This window comes from Falco rusticolus, chromosome 12 (assembly GCF_015220075.1).
Source record: "Falco rusticolus isolate bFalRus1 chromosome 12, bFalRus1.pri, whole genome shotgun sequence".
Lineage (NCBI taxonomy): Eukaryota > Metazoa > Chordata > Aves > Falconiformes > Falconidae > Falco > Falco rusticolus.
The window spans coordinates 27,010,272-27,025,735 of record NC_051198.1 but is presented as its reverse complement, the minus strand read 5'-3'; the positions used below and the strand labels follow the sequence as shown (position 1 = coordinate 27,025,735).

Genomic DNA, 15,464 nt, shown 5'->3' with positions numbered 1-15,464 from the left:
AGGGCACGAGTTCAAGGGGAACGTGGTCAAAGTAATCGAAGAGAAATCCATTAAGTCCTGTCAGATAACACCTCTAGTTCAGGATGTCCCTTAGATGAAAATGGCTGGAAGTTGGAAGGGTGTTAGGAGGAAGAATTGCCTCCTCTCACTGCTCCCTGTGCTTTCTGATGCACCTGCTTCTGGTCTTGGACTAGGTGGGCCTGGCCAGTCTCCTGTTTGTAACACCTTGAATGCTTCCATAAGGAGTCAGAGCCTATCCTCCAGCTGGTTTTAGCTGTGATTTTGTTTGGTGTTCTCCAATTAGCTGCTTGCTCACCCTTTCCTAGCTCCTCCAGAAAATTAGCTAGTAAACGCCATAAAAGTCAAAACAGTAGAAAATGGATTTCTCGCAGCAGTGCTTCCACAAGAGGTGCAGGTGCACGGAATAACACCTGGCAACTTAGGAATCTGAAATGGATGAGACAGCTTTGTTATTAGCACACTCCCCTGGAACGTGAATGCAAATGTGTTAGTTCTTGGAAGAGATGCTTTTTGTGTACCAACACCTAACGTGCTAAATTAATCTCTAGACTACTTATTATTCATATTCATTTTTAGCATGGGGTTTAGCTACAGTATAAAAGCCATTAACTAATGCATGTTCAGTAAAACTTAAGTAAATACATTGTATTAATAACCCTCTAATAGAAATATGAACTATGGATAAGATCTTCAAGATGTGATTTCTTTCTCTTATGTTTTTGTTTTTGCTCAGAGGAATGCAGTAGCATGGATAGTTGATGGCGAATTCGGAGCAGACGACTTCAGTTTAACTTAATTAGTCGTATTTTAAATGGCTTGGGATTTGGTGCAAACAAACATGATTGATAGCTGGACAGACATGCTCGTCATGAAAAAGAACCATTTCTGAAGCCCGGTTGGGGCCAAACATTTACCACCTTGCTTCATAGTAACCAGTCGAGATGAAGCACGTCGTTAGAACGTTGTTGGACACCGTGTTGAAATTACCCCCCCATCGGTTGTGAAGAACTGTGCTACATTCAGGCTAACCATTGAACTCAGTATATATATTTTTCCCTCCTGCCTTTTTGTCTGGCAGGCTACTGTTCTTGTTGCTCTTCTGTGTAATGAAGTTTAAATGCTTGTTTGGAACACTTTATTTAACAGTTTAGAAGGCTTGATAGAAAGAGTGCTTTAGTCTGAAGAGTATACATTGGATAGGAAAGTATTTCCTTCTCTTGTTTCTCAAGTCTCTCTCCGCCTTACTTAGCTTGAGATCTTTGCAGCTTGGTTCATGGATTCTAGCCTTGCCCGTTGCGCAGTATATATAAATTGAGATGATAAACCAATGAACTATGTCAAAAGCACTCTCAGTATCACATTTGACAAAAAGTTTTGTACTTTTCACATAGCTCGTTGCCCTGCAAAGGGGTTAACAGCACAATTTTTTAAAAATAAATTATTTATAGGATTAAAATGACTTCATTTGTATACATTTGGAATTAAAACGATGCAAGAAATGTCATGAAACAGGTATCACTGATGCTTTTCTGGAGTGTCTTGAGACCCAATCAAAAGCAGTGGCTGGAAGGAGCTTTACGTAGGCAGTGAAGCTTGGTTTTAGATGGAGGAACTAACTGTCCATCTTAACAGAAACTGTATTATTTGGGGGGGGGTGGAAAAAAAGCGTTCAGAGTGCACCACCAGACTAAGAGTTTAAACAAGACAAGGTCTTTCTGGTTTTTAAATTACAAAAATGCACACGACAATGCTGGTGTAAAAGGTAGACTACGCCTCAAGGGAAGAATGAGTTGAAAGAGTCCTTTCTTCACAAAGTCAACATTTTGTAAAAGTGATTAACATCAAGTCATAATTAAATACTTGTATTATGATGGAATTTTTTCCTTTATTTGATAAGCAAAGGTGTATAAATTTTCTTTTTTGAGAATATACTTCTAAGTTTGCAGATTAAAATGCCTCTCCCAGACCTTGTTGCAAGCTGGTGCTGTGGACATCTTGACATATCTAGGAATAGTTCCACTAATATCCCATGTTAAGAAAAGAGAAAGATGTTAATAATTTAACTATTTATTCTTTTTGACATAAACAGATGGCCTGGCATTGCTGTGCTTCTGCACTACACACAAATTCATTATGGGATGGCACCACCTTGAGTGGACAGGTAGCATTGGTACTACTGTGAAGTAAAGAGGGAGCAGGGAAAGGCATGCCACCAAGAACCGATGCGAACAAAAGTGTGGACTTCATGAGATAATCTAGTGTCCTTGCTAGTCATGTGTGGAAGAAGGGTGGGGGAAGGTTTGCCGGAGTTCCTGGGAAGAGAAGTGTAGCCACTTCGGTGAATGGGAACGTGGCGGTTAACAGGAACAGTCCCTTTTTTCTTTCCCAGAAAAACAAAGCGCAGCTCAGCAGGTTAGGTTTGGTTTGGGGGGTTTTTTTAGACTCTAGCCGTCAGGTGGTGGGGGTTTTTTCTTGCCTTGTGTGTAAACTTAAACATGATTGAAGGTTCTGATGCTTTGGTTGAGACCAGCCCTGAATCTGACATACTCCTTCCTTAGTACCTCAGAAATTAAGTAGGAACTTGACGTTCTTACCTGCAATCTAGTACATTTGCCTCAAAATGAAGGTGAATTTCTTTCATAGCAGTTACTGTTCCAAGTTACTAGGAATACATGTGTGAACTTAAGACTACAAATCAGTTCCTTCTTCCATTAGCTAGTTCTGGAGGAAGCTGGATGTTTCTTCTCGCTTCAGACAGCGTAAGATTAGTCAGTCTTGGTCCTGCGGCGGCAGCGTTGCAGGGAGACAACTTCCCAAGGTCAAATTTGAGTAAGCTAAACCTTTGGGTTTTAAATAAAAATTGAACACCTAAATTGTAAACCAGTGTTGTATGTGTTCAGAACACCTGTGGCAGTGACGCTAGTATTGTCTTACTTGGGAACTTAGATTTTTTTCAAACAAAACGTTATGTAGGGAGTGTTGGGAGAATAATCCTCGTTGTGATGTCTCTGAATGTCTTGTGCAATGGTCTGGCACTACTTGCCTCATACTCACAGGACTAAAGCAGGAACTTTAGGCGGGTGGTGAAGGCTGGCTTGAATCTCAAATTTAGATTTAAAATCTCGTATGCACTTCAACAGGTGGTGTTAATGTGGTGGCCATAAGTAAATAAGGTGAGATTCCTTACCTGATACAGGCTGCGGGGTGGGGTGTGTGCGTGTGGTGTGGGCCGAGGCCTACTTTCCACTGCAATTCCTGGTAATTAGGAATTTAAACCTAGTATTTCTGCCAAAATACTGCCCCTCTGTTCTGGGGTTTCTCTTCTGGGCTTGGGCTGTACCTCTAAAATATATTTCAGGTATTTAGAAGCGGAGTTAGGGAGGAGCACGCGTTCTGCTATCTCCACTTTAGTTTTGTGGTGCAGCGATGCCATGGAGAGGAAAGCTCCGTGTAGGTGGCACAGTTTCCAGAGCGTCTCGGTGAGAGCATGTTGCGTAGCGCTCTGCTGCTCGCAGGTGATGGGCAGAGGTGAGAGCAAGGTGAGAGAAACCTTCATTTCGCCATGTAACTTGGTCCCGCAGCAAACGGACCTTACAGACCTAGCGGTAACGCCTGCCATTCCAGCCTGTAGGTTATAGAGGAACCTAAACTATCTCTTAACACATCACGTATTTATTCACACTATGTGAATTGAAAAGTACCAATACTTTTTGTGCACAGACTGTAAAATGAGACTCTGTGGTGGTGGTGGTGAAACAATTAAGTTTGCTTATTTGCAACACGTTGATTTCCATGTGCTTAAAAATGTTCGTAGGCTGGAGTCTTAAGGCTGGAACAAGTACGCACCCGCAATAAATTACTGTATTTCTAGTCAACAGACCTGTGGTTTTAGAGAGGAAAATACTGTAAGCGTCTACTCCTTTTGTAACTTTCTCTGGTCAACTGTCTGCTTAAAATACTCACAGTAGCCCCAGGTTATTGTTAAGGCAGAGCTTTTTTTTTTTTTAAAAAAAAAAAAAACCACGCTGAAGCATTTTATTATCTGAATGTTCTTTAGCTGTTCAGGTAAGTAATTTTCAAGGCACAAAGGAGCACAAAAGGGAAAAATGCTAGATCTGTCCTTGTTTTGGAGGGGAGGGTAGTGGGGGGAAACGACACCTTTGTTTTTAAATACCCTACTGTCTTCTCTAAAGTTCTCCAACCTTAAAGTTAACCTCTTTTTATGATGAGAGCAAAGATGCAAGCTAGAAATCTGTCCAGATCTTGCCAGTTACTTCTCAACTTGGTTTCAAACAGGTAATGTTTAATAAAACTCCAAATGTTGTTGGGAGTTCGTGGCTAGTTGTGTACTCTTGCACTGCGAAGTGATGCTCCCACCCAAAAACAGTTTTGGAGGCTTCCTAGTGGGAAACCAGGACTCGTACAAGGAGCTGTAGTTTGAGGGGAGATGCCGTAGACCCAAACGGGGAGGGAAGAGGAATGGATATAAAAAGCAGGATTTACTGCCCAACAGACAAACTACTGTAACTCAAAGGGGAGGAGGATAAATGCACTTTCAATAGTTTGTCCATATTTTTAGCTACGAAACACACTTGTATCCAATTTTTTTTGAGACAACTATTAAGAGGAACACTCATCCCATAAATGGCTAATCCTCCTTTTGACCTCCTCCTGTCTTTTCCACATTGGCTCGAGTCCATTTTCAGCTGCCATACTTAATTTTGAAAACTGCTACTTCTAATGATGTTTAGAAAGAAAAGAGAAAAAAAATAAATCGTTAACTCTGACACTTTTTTAAACAGGGTGGACTTAATTGAAGTGTGCAGTGTTGAACTACTGCTGCAGTAGCTGCCTCTAGTTGTTGAAATAAACTGTAGACAAGTTTTCTGTCTATTAATCCAGATAATCTGGATTCAAGAAAACATCTGTGAGAGTGTTCCTCCCATCTGGTATGAATGTGCGTGTGCGTGTGTTCCATGAACAGACAGAGAACCAAACGTTCTAGGTACTTGTCATGTTTTATTGCATACTTTTAAGTCGTGTGTATGTGAAGTGTCCTTTGACCAGAAGGTTTTGGTTAATATCAGTATATTTTTATAAATTTGAAATTCATTGTGCCCCATCTTCTTTCTTAAAACATTTTTCATTGTTAGGGTATATGTGCTAGATTTGAATCTTAACATTTTTAGGCACAGATGGAAAAAGTTATTGGCTCCTTGAAAACATATGGGACAAAATGGATCCTCAAAGCATGTATGTACTTACAAACCAAGCTGTAGAGATCAAGAAAAGAACTTTATTGTTGATCTCAAGATTTCTAAATTGTCAAGATTTATATGGAGTTGTGGTGGAACTAGTTAACACTTAGAGCTTTTGGTATGTAATGACTATTTGCTATGGACTGATATTAAATGTTTCAAAGGATTGCGTTCTTAAACTTTCTGGATTTTTGTTACTCTCCTCGGATTATATTAAGTAGTTAAAAATTTCTTTGCTATATTACATTAAAAACATAAGAACTTTGGGTCTCGGTATTTATTTTCACTTGTTTTACTAATTATTTACAGAACACCGTTTTAACTTTTTTATTTTATAAATGTGTAGTATTTTAAACATATCTTTAAAAATTGTTCAATTGGAACTACATTAACTTCTGATTTGTTTTTATTAGGATTTTTAAAAAAAAAATACACTTTTTCCATGTTGGTGCACAGCACTTAACAGAAATGTTTGTATTCCCTTTCTTTCAATTCAATAAACAGAATAAATAACTGGAATGAATAGTTCTTAGTTTCCCTACCTTCACTGATATGACTGCCTCAGATGTTAATGTCTCGATCGTTAATGATAGATCTCTTCTGTATTTGTAGAATTTCACTTCCTCGCTAGGAGAATTAATCTGTGGCAGTTTAGCTGAAGATGAATTCGCTCCGTGTTGTGTGCAGGCTTTCCAGGTTTTGACGTTGGGCTCTAATTGACCTCACGCTTTTGTCACTGGATGCTTAGCAGGCAACTTGCCTGTGTCCCACTGTGGTGTGTAACCTGCCTTGTTGAACGTCGGCTCCCTTGAGGCTCCACGAAAGCCTCGATTCCTTAATGCTGGAGCTTGCTTAAATACCAGGTACAGGTATTGCTTTAGGTTATTGGTGGGGTTTCTGGGGGTTTCTGATACTTCGTATTAAGAAGGTGCTCCCAAAGTACTTGGGTCTCCCGCTTAGACTTCTCCAAAGCTGGAGATTGGGGACCTCCAGGCTGCTCTGTGAAGTCGACCTAAGCAGCTTTTGTGGCTGAGAGCTCCTGAAGCTGCTTCTCAACGGTGGCCTTTGCTCCTTCCAACTAACTCTGCATTCCTGTCCTCCTTCCCTGTGCCTTAAAACACCACCTTGGCTTTGTCCTGCATTTTAGGCACTTTTAGTCAGCTCTAGCTGATGTTCTATTAAATCAAAAGCAGCGTCTAAATTCACCCTGCCTTCCCGTGTCTTTTCCTAACTCAAACCTTTTGCTGAGGTGCATTCAATTTTTTAATTCTTTGAGCTTCTATATTGATTAGAAAAAGCCTTTACTGCCTTGTTATGACCTTTATATTACTTTATTCCCTCCCTTACAGTCTAAGCAGTGTATAATTATGGGTTGAATGCAGCTCTAAACAAGGGGCGTGCCGTGTTCCTCGCTGTGTGCTGCTGTGTGCCGCTGCCCTGGAGGGCTGTTGGGCTGCAGCCCCCCTGCAGGTGGGATGTGCGGGTCCACCCGGTGACGAAGGCTTAGGTTTTTTGGCTGGGTTTGTTACTGTGCTTCATCTGCTGTCCTATGTCTGCCTTCAGCCGGTGGCAAGAATGCGAGGGAAATAGGTGTATCGTTTCTATCAACTGTGAAATTTCAGCATATATGAGACTCAAAATTATTTCTGGTTTTTTTAGACCCTTCAGATTATTTAAAATAAATTACATAGGGAACCTGGTAGTAGATGAGCATTTCATAATTTGCTGAGGTAGGGTCCTTCTCCAGAGGGCAGTTTCTGTTTCACCCTCTCACAGCTTAGCCTGCGCTGCCTGACGCAGCCCTCTGCATGCTGCGCACGCTTAGGCTGTCACCTCGGCGCAGAGACGGCAGTCCCAGCTGTCCCCTTGCTTCAAAAGACCTATAATGCTCCGAAGAGGAACTGCTGAAGTTTGTACGCCTCTCTTTCTGCCAAAGAGGTGGTCAGTGTGCTGATAACTGCATGGTGGTCCTTATAGCCCAAACTTTCCCATTGCTCCCTCCAATCTCATCCTTACCACATCCTCAGAGGCAAAAATGGTCTGCTCTCAGCGCTGGTACAAAATCCCCGAGAGCTTCTTGTGAGAAAAAGCATTGGAATAAAGCTATGCCAACACTGAAAGGAGAAAGACTTGCTTTTATGGGGTTATCAGGGTTTCAGGTTGATTGTTAACGTGCATGTAGAACTGGTTTTGGGCCATACTGTTAATCCCACTGATTTACTATGTTCCATAATACAGAACTAGTTTAGAAAAACCCCAGTAATTTACTAGGATGAGGTGGTAAGTATATTCTTTGACTTTTTATTTAAAACCGGTATGAAGTCTGTAATTGTCTTTAAGTCTGTATAGTAAGCTTGTATTTTACTGTAACCCTGTTCTCCCTTGATGGAGACGCAGAAACTAGGAAGTTTGTTTTGATTTTTACTACTGAAGTTTCTGTGCCCTGTGGGTCTCCTGTGAGATAGATGACTGTAGGATCCCCATTTTCAGCTAATGAACTACACTTTTAGCAATTAAATATATTTTCCCTATTGCTGACACTGAGCTCTGTGAAGATCTCTAAGGCAGAAAATGACCCTCTATAGGAAAGCAGGCTTCAAAATTACCAGTTTAATTACTCAGCAGAATTGTAGTCTCTAGAGCCTGGTGCTGAGGTTTTTTACAACTGTTATAACAACAAGTTGTTAGATACAAATGAACAGAGAATTTATATGGATAAAAAACGGGTGGGAAGTTTGCATTCATATAGCTTGTTTAATATTTGATAACCACCACTTGTTGGTCTGTCATGATTAATAATTCACTCTTGAGAAAGGGAGCGGAGAGGAACCCACAGTAACGTTCCTCTAGGTCATGAATATAAATTAAGATACATGCTACCCCTGTTGGGGTTTTTTTTCAGGTATGTTGTTCTTTTCCTTTATTCTTCCTTGTCCTGCTCTTATACCTGAAGAAACAATTCTCAGAGGAGAACAGAAGATTTTTAGAGTGAGTGATAAATTTGACCAATTCCATCAGGGAATGGGTCTACCCTATCTACTGTCATCACTGTAATTCTGAGGTGCCAGTAGTTAGAAATCATTGAAGAGTGTATCTTATAAACATTTTCTTTACTAATAAAGCTCTTCTCTCAAAACGATGTCTTTAGAAAAAGATACAAAGCTGCTAGTTAAAGTGGTGGACTTAAAGATTAATGATCATGTTTCTCAGTGTGAAATGTCATTAATGACATTTATTGTTAGCATTACAGCAAGTGCTTAAATCAAGCAGCTTACTAACACTGCCCTTTCTTCCAATAAGTAACACTCAAAATATGTATAGTACGTCTTTTTCACATCACAATCACTTATCACAAATAAGATATTAATTGCCTACAGTATAAGTTGCTACAAAAGTTACTGACTTTCGTCTCTTCTGAAGTTTTATTTGCTCTTTTTTTTTTTCCTCCAGACCTACATTCTGACTGGGTTTTGGCTTTATAAGGCAGTACTTTCCATAGTTTGATTTTTATGGTGTCAAGTAGTCAGCGGCATGCAGCCCTGGTGGCTCTTTCCTTAGTTATTTTTTCAAGTAGTGTAATTTTCAGCAGTTTTTTATCTTTGCAACAGCTGAACTTGGACTCCATCCATCATAAATTTAAAGCCAAACTTTCTAGAACAAACACTGAACAGGAGGTATGTAGAGAAATCAAGCTTCAGTGTTGTCTTCTCACTGCTGGCCATGAAAACAATCTGCTTACTGCAGCTATACACCAAAGAACAAGTACTTAAGAAGGAAAAGCTTATAAATTTTAATACTTACAGAACTATACTTTTTGAAGTGTTTCACTTGATGTGTTTGTTTCAAAAAACCTGTTTCCATGCACACATAAAAATTTAAAGACAGTTATTGGACGGTGAGGGCACAAACTCAGGTTTATATCCTTCTCACTGATGCAAGAACTGCACAAAAAGAACTTAGTTTGCTGCTGTCTTTGAAGCGGAGTCACACCAAAGGTGGGATAACTGGGGTTATGGTTTACCAGACCGCCTCCCCAAGCCGGACATACTCTTGATTCATCTCATTGCATGTAGAAAGCGCAGGTTCACAGTCATGACTGCAGATAGTCTTCTGCTCTGTGACCAACTCCAACCCTAGTGCAATATGATGTTTACTTTGAATGGAGCTCTATGACATATTTCAATGACAAAAGAGGAGTTGAAGGGAGAAAGCAAGTATTAATCATATTTCTTACGTGGCTTTCACTCTAACACACAAGTGTCACTTTCACCAAAGAGACCTTAATCCATCTAAACACAAGACTTCATATAGGGTGCTGGAGGAAGGCATGGCAATGGAAAAAAGCATAACTTTTATTCCATTGCTTTTTAGCTGGAAAAACACTGACACAAAGACACAAGCTGTGCTTCGAAATCTATGTTCCAAGTGCTGCTTCAAACTAGGCTCTCATAGGACAGCTTGACAGCCAGAGGCCCATCCTGACACCTTTCAGTAAGCAGCAGACATCACAGCTGCACTTAAATTTGTTCCGGAAATACCACTACTACCAGCCCATGCTGCTGAAATGAGTTTCCCTTCTCACCATTTAATTCCTACACGATCAGCTCCATAAGCAAGGGTTTAATCATCAGAAGCAGCAACTTCAGCAGTTTGGGTTGTAAAGGAATAAAAACAACTGCTACACAAATCCAATGTCTTTTGAAAATATTTTATGTTAAAAATACAGAAAAATATTTCTTGTTCAAAGAGGAAAAATATACTGCATGACGACACTGATCTAGGTATGTTCGGAAGGTGTCTGTGGCTCCACAACCAGTCACTGGAGTGATGACCCAATTTGGCAGCTAATGGCTCTTTTTCAACTTCTCAATCATTTATCAAAGCCAGAATCATACTGTGACAAAACAGAAAACACGACACCAGTGGATTACTGAAGCATGTGCAAGTAGGAACAACTATCACTTTCATGAGAACTGCACTTGATTATGAAATAGAAAGTCAAGGCAACTATGCTATGTGCTTTGCTTATAAAACAAGGGCTGCAGAAGTAATGCTGCAGAAGAACAGTAGTTCTTCCATCTGGTAGGAAGTGGCCCCATCACAGAACTCATCCGTTTGTAACTTAGCCAGATCAACTTAATTTTCTAAAATGGAACATGTGAAATAAACTTGGTCCTCAAGATTATCTCCTTTCTAAACAAGCCACTTACTGTAGGTGCTGAATCATGCAGCTCTCTATATTGTTGTACTCATTGTGATTTTGAAATTAAGGAGTAGTCTGAGTTTCCAAACAATGTCTGATCAGAAAGAATAAAGGCACGTAATGAGCCTGTGGATAGCTGTCAAAATGTATTATTGAGGCTTAGCAGGATGCAAAAAGATAAGACACAGGTACCAGCAATTACACTAGCAGAATATAGGAGATAAGACTAGGTGGCAGACAATTCCTTTGTTCATTGGGAGCAATTTTTGAAACTAACCTGTAAAGGTACATGAAGAAACACAGCAGATGAAAGCCTAGTTTAATCATGGCTTCCTTCATGTGTGATTTCAGTTGTCCTCGGTTATGGATCTCTGTGGGATCAAATACCCCCATGTTTCCACTTGGAACCATAATGTACCTGAAAGTTTAAGAAAAAAAAAACCAAAACCAAAACCAAAACAAAACAACAAACCACCAGAAGCACAGTCATCAAAACATTAGGGAGTGTCAAGGGAAGCGGAGGAGGAGAGCTTGCACAGAATGGACTTTCATCTAAAGAACTGTTTCACAATTCAGCATAAGGGAGCTCTTAATTTTAATTCTATTTCAGTTTCAGGATTTTGCATGTATCTCTGCCGCTGCAACCCACAAAGACTAAGATGACAAGAGGTACTAAAAACATCAGCCCAGCTTCCCATGCATAAATGGGAGAGTTTCCAGGTAATAACCCATCCCAGTTCACTGTAATTGCTGTTGGGGGTTATGTGGTATTATGAAGGAAATGACCACTGCCAGTGAAAAGATGAAGAGACTAGAAAGGAATTAATTTTAGCTAAGAATTAGTGATTTGTTTACCACATACATAATCACAAACTCCAGTGGACAAAATGAGATCACATTAAGACATTGTCACATTAAGACAAGATTAAACAAAGACCTGTGTACTATTCCCATCTTTGCCACATCCATCCTGCATTATCATCAGCAGAGAGACTGAGGCTGACAGGACAAGGGATTGGGCAGAACTGGTGAAGTTAAGTCCTACCACCCAAACCCATGTAAGAACAAAAGTTCAGTGAAACAAAGAGAAATGTAAGCAAAAAGACGACTAAAACCAGCAAAACAAATGTTTATGCCCTGTGAAAATTCAACAGGCAGTGTGTTCTTTTGTCATAAGCTTTCCTCAAGGGAGCAAATGCAAGTGCATGAAGTTCTCACTCCAGCAAAGCTCAGCCCAGAACATTATTATTATTTCACCTGAATGTCATACAGGCTCTACCTTCCTGGAATAATACTCTTTCTACACAAGTATTTAACTTATCTCACACCTGAAGCAAAAGCAAGGGCTCACAACAGAACACTTTCTGATTTTCTTTATATACTCCAAGAATAGCACCACTTGTACACCAAAAGGCACTCCCCCACCTCTTACAACGTTCATTAATAGGAGGGGAAGGAAGGGAACAGAGGCATTAAAAAGCACCGCAGCGTATGTGACTAATAACAAAGACAATTATGTCCCATTAAAAATAGTTCACATGAAATACTTGCGATTTGTAAAATGGGGGGAGAGACAAGACAATAAACAGAGGAGGGTGCGGAGGATAACACCACAGCCCGATGGTTTTACAACCATCAGCCATGCTGACCTAACTATTTTTATGCCGATAGCCTATAGGCATGTAGGCACAGTATGAAAAACATTAACAACTACATTCGCAGTACCACTTCATAATCCAGATTAACACGCTATTATTTCCTATGAACTTGGGCTTCACTCTGAGATCAAGATTCCTGGGCACCAGAGAGAATGCAAAGAAAGGCCAGAAGTTTCATATCCTTTACACTGTTTGGTTTCTTGTAGTTTTAATTGCAAGGAGAGGAGCAATTTATGTTAGATCCATGAAGACTGCTAGCAGCTCAAGGCCACAACTGAAACATCTCATTATGACGTATCTTCATACTACGTTTAAACTAGTGACAGTGGGGAAAAAAGCACTCAAAACCCTTTGCACTTACCTATATATATTCCATGTTGCTACTGGCAAATTAAGGAGAAAGATGAACCAGTGCAATGAAATAAGCATTAATACAGTTACGACAGCATGGCCAATCACCTCAGGGACCACCCACTGTAAAAAGGGAAGAAGAGAGTTACATGCACAAATGTAAATTTCTTGCTGAAAAAGAGATCTATATGCAGTTATCATCTGATTCTAATCAGGTAAAACTCAAGACAGAAAATTCATGGCAGAAGCATGTGATTTCATCACAATGTGGGGAAATTAACACCTTCAGACAGAGTCCACGCAAGTACACCAGAAATCAGGCCCTAAGCTATTATAACAGAGGTACTTCATCCAAGTATTACACAAATTTAGAGATTAGCACAGCAGCTGTTTGAACACAACTATATTACACAAGCACTTAAGAAAATGAGTTAAGAATGTATATACAGTGCTCATTTGAAACCACTGCAGAGAACAGTGGATTTAAGAATACAAGAAGCAGGTAATTAAAATCTGCACAGACACAGGGCACACAAACACCCCCAGGCTTGGAACAGATAAGAAAGTTGATCAATATGACGACCTGGCATAGTTAAATTAGGTCAGTCCCCGGCAATAACACATTTTTGGCTTGATAGTATCCTGTAGCATTCTCTCTTACATTAAGAAAGAAAATACCTTTAAATTACACTAAGCACCCGTGTGGGTAGGCCACATTGATTAAACAAAATTAGGTTCAAGCAGATTTTGTTAAAATGGTGCTTTTCCTTATCACAGTAAAACTCTATGCTGTATGAGAGAGATTAGAGATTAAACAGAAGCATCAGAGAAAGCTGCTATAAAGATCCAAGAGTTCAGTCATGAGTAGACATCCTCGGTGTGGCCCACCTACAAGAACAACAGCACAGAACTCTAAAGCTCTGTGAGGAGTTAATCAATCCCAGGAATTCAGAGTAGCAGCCCATCTCAGAGCACCAAGGGGCAGAAGAACAGCTTTTCATGACTGAATCTGCTCTAAGATGGGCATCCAAAAAAGACAAGCAAAATATTGCCAAACAAGGCTCTTCAGATATACATTACACCCCCGTTATTTGTGATGTTAAGATGGAGGACTGTTTTCTTAAACCACGTTAAATGCAAAGAAGAATAATTTACTTTATTGAGCTTTGAGCAGCATGATCTAGCATTAATGTAGTCACATTCCAAATCTGATAGTGTAATTATCTGAAGTCCAAGATAAGGAAAAATTGTGTGGCAACTCAGAATATACAAAGCATCTATTTTTACCCAGTAACTTGGGGACAGCACTCTGCTCTCAGCATAGACTGTCTTGTTCTACAGCTGATCTGCCAAAGACACGTTTCAATTTGTTACAACTCATTCCTACTTCAGGTAGGAAGTTAGGCCACATTTTATCATCAGGCCAAGTGATTTTATGATGTTTTTCAAACAGCAAATGTTGCACAAGTGCTAAAGTTCAGTCCAACACTTAAAACAGACCAGGAAGGCAAACTCAGTATTTTTAGCATCAGAATTACTACAACACTTGAAAACAGAACTTAAAAGGAAGAAACCTTTTTACAATTTGCCTCACAATAAAGCTAAATAGTGCAGTTTTAAGAAGTGGATCTCCTTTTTTTACACTTACAGCAACAATGGATTAAATCATACTTTGCTAGGAAATGAGAGGGTAACATCACTATCAAATTAACCTTCAGCAATTGAAAGAGTTCAGACAGAAAAGCCCTCTTAAAAAAGGCTTAGGATGCACATGTGCACATCATCATGCTATGAACCGCTAAGTTCATGCTCCTTTTCCCTAAGAAAATGTAAAAGCACAATTTTTTTTCCTATCCTTAGAAAGAGAGGTAGTCTTTTTCAATACTTTTTCAAGAACCCGTCCTTCTAGGATTAATTTCTTTCAAATGCTCCAGTAGTTTTTTTAATGTTAGAACCGGGTAGATTCTGAAACAGCACCAGGATTTGAAGGAGTATGTGAGCCAATTCTTATTTTTCTGAATAAAAGAGAAAAGGAAGCCAAATTAGTGCTTTTACATTTTAACAATACCAGACAGCAAAGACTACAGGCAAGCCTGTAATAAAGAAATCTGAAATTGTTTGTCGAGGAACTCCCAGTCTCCCTGCTGAGCTCGTATCTACAAGGGGGTATCCTTACAAATAAATCTGTCGCAGGGACGTTTGGTTTTTAGGCCTGTGCACTTTCCGAGGGCTTCAACACCCCGTGCCCGACACCAGCACCAGGCCACGGTACTTATACCCGCGGCCCCGGCCGCACCCGCCCGCCGGACCCGCGGCCCCCGAGGCTCGGAGGAACGCACCCGCACCCAGCCCTGCCTCCCCCGCCGCCCCAACCCCCCCGGGCGCTGCTTCCCCGGCCAGCGGGCCCGGCCCAGGCCCTCACACCTCTCCGCCCCCCTCCCCACCGCCAGCCCGGCGGCCGCGGACCCGCCCGCCCTCAGCGGTGCCTCAGCGGGCCCGGCCCCCCGCGGTCCCGCCGGGCGCGGCCGCAGCCCCACCCGCACCCACCGCGGGCGCCTCCCGGCCCCGGAGGAGAAGGATACAAAGTAGACGGAGAGGAAGATGAGGGCGCAGCAGTCGATCAGCGAGAAGATGAAGACCACCGACTCCATCCCGCCGCGGCCGCCGCCCTGCCGGCCGCCGTACGCCCTGCCCCCCGGCCGCCCCGCCGCGCAGCATGCTGGGAAACGGAGTCCTCCGCAGGCGGGCGGCCGCGGCGGGGGGGCCTCCCGCTCGTCGTGAGGGCCGGCCGCCTCCCGCCGCCCGCACCGGGGCGGGGGCTGCCGTGACACTCAGGCAGCGGCCCGAGGGAGCGGAGGCGGGCGGAGGGAGCGCGCCTGCAGCGGGGCACCCCGCCGCCGGGCCGGCGGGGCGGGCGCTTCGGCGGGGCCCTGCGCGGGGGTGCCCGGCGCTGCCTGCGCGCAATTCCCGCCC

At 41.7% G+C, this 15,464-nt stretch overlaps 2 protein-coding genes across 4 annotated transcripts in view; one reads left to right on the top strand and one right to left on the bottom strand.

Annotated features, from left to right (window-relative positions):
- WDR26 (WD repeat domain 26) overlaps positions 1–5,555 on the top strand; it is a 32,945-nt gene extending 27,390 nt beyond the window's left edge. The window contains exon 14 of the mRNA XM_037405952.1: positions 755–5,555. Within this exon, the coding sequence (XP_037261849.1) occupies positions 755–780 (26 nt within the window). The 3' untranslated portion in view covers positions 781–5,555. The remainder of the gene's footprint in view (positions 1–754) is intronic.
- On the bottom strand, positions 4,031–15,402 carry CNIH4 (cornichon family AMPA receptor auxiliary protein 4). Of its 3 annotated transcripts, none has more exons than XM_037405955.1 (5): positions 15,074–15,225; positions 13,647–13,715; positions 12,502–12,614; positions 10,760–10,900; positions 4,031–9,412 (listed from the first exon to the last, which is right to left on the bottom strand). In XM_037405955.1, exons 1-5 carry the CDS (start codon positions 15,140–15,142, stop codon positions 9,370–9,372), a joined length of 435 nt encoding a protein of 144 aa, XP_037261852.1. In that variant the 5' UTR covers positions 15,143–15,225; the 3' UTR covers positions 4,031–9,369. The 3 variants fall into 3 exon arrangements, with proteins under 3 accessions (XP_037261852.1, XP_037261853.1, XP_037261851.1); XM_037405956.1 differs by lacking the exon at positions 4,031–9,412 and adding an exon at positions 9,972–10,173 and having other exon boundaries at positions 15,074–15,207; XM_037405954.1 differs by lacking the exons at positions 4,031–9,412; positions 13,647–13,715 and adding an exon at positions 9,972–10,173 and having other exon boundaries at positions 15,039–15,402.
- Positions 15,403–15,464: the final 62 nt, after the last annotated feature.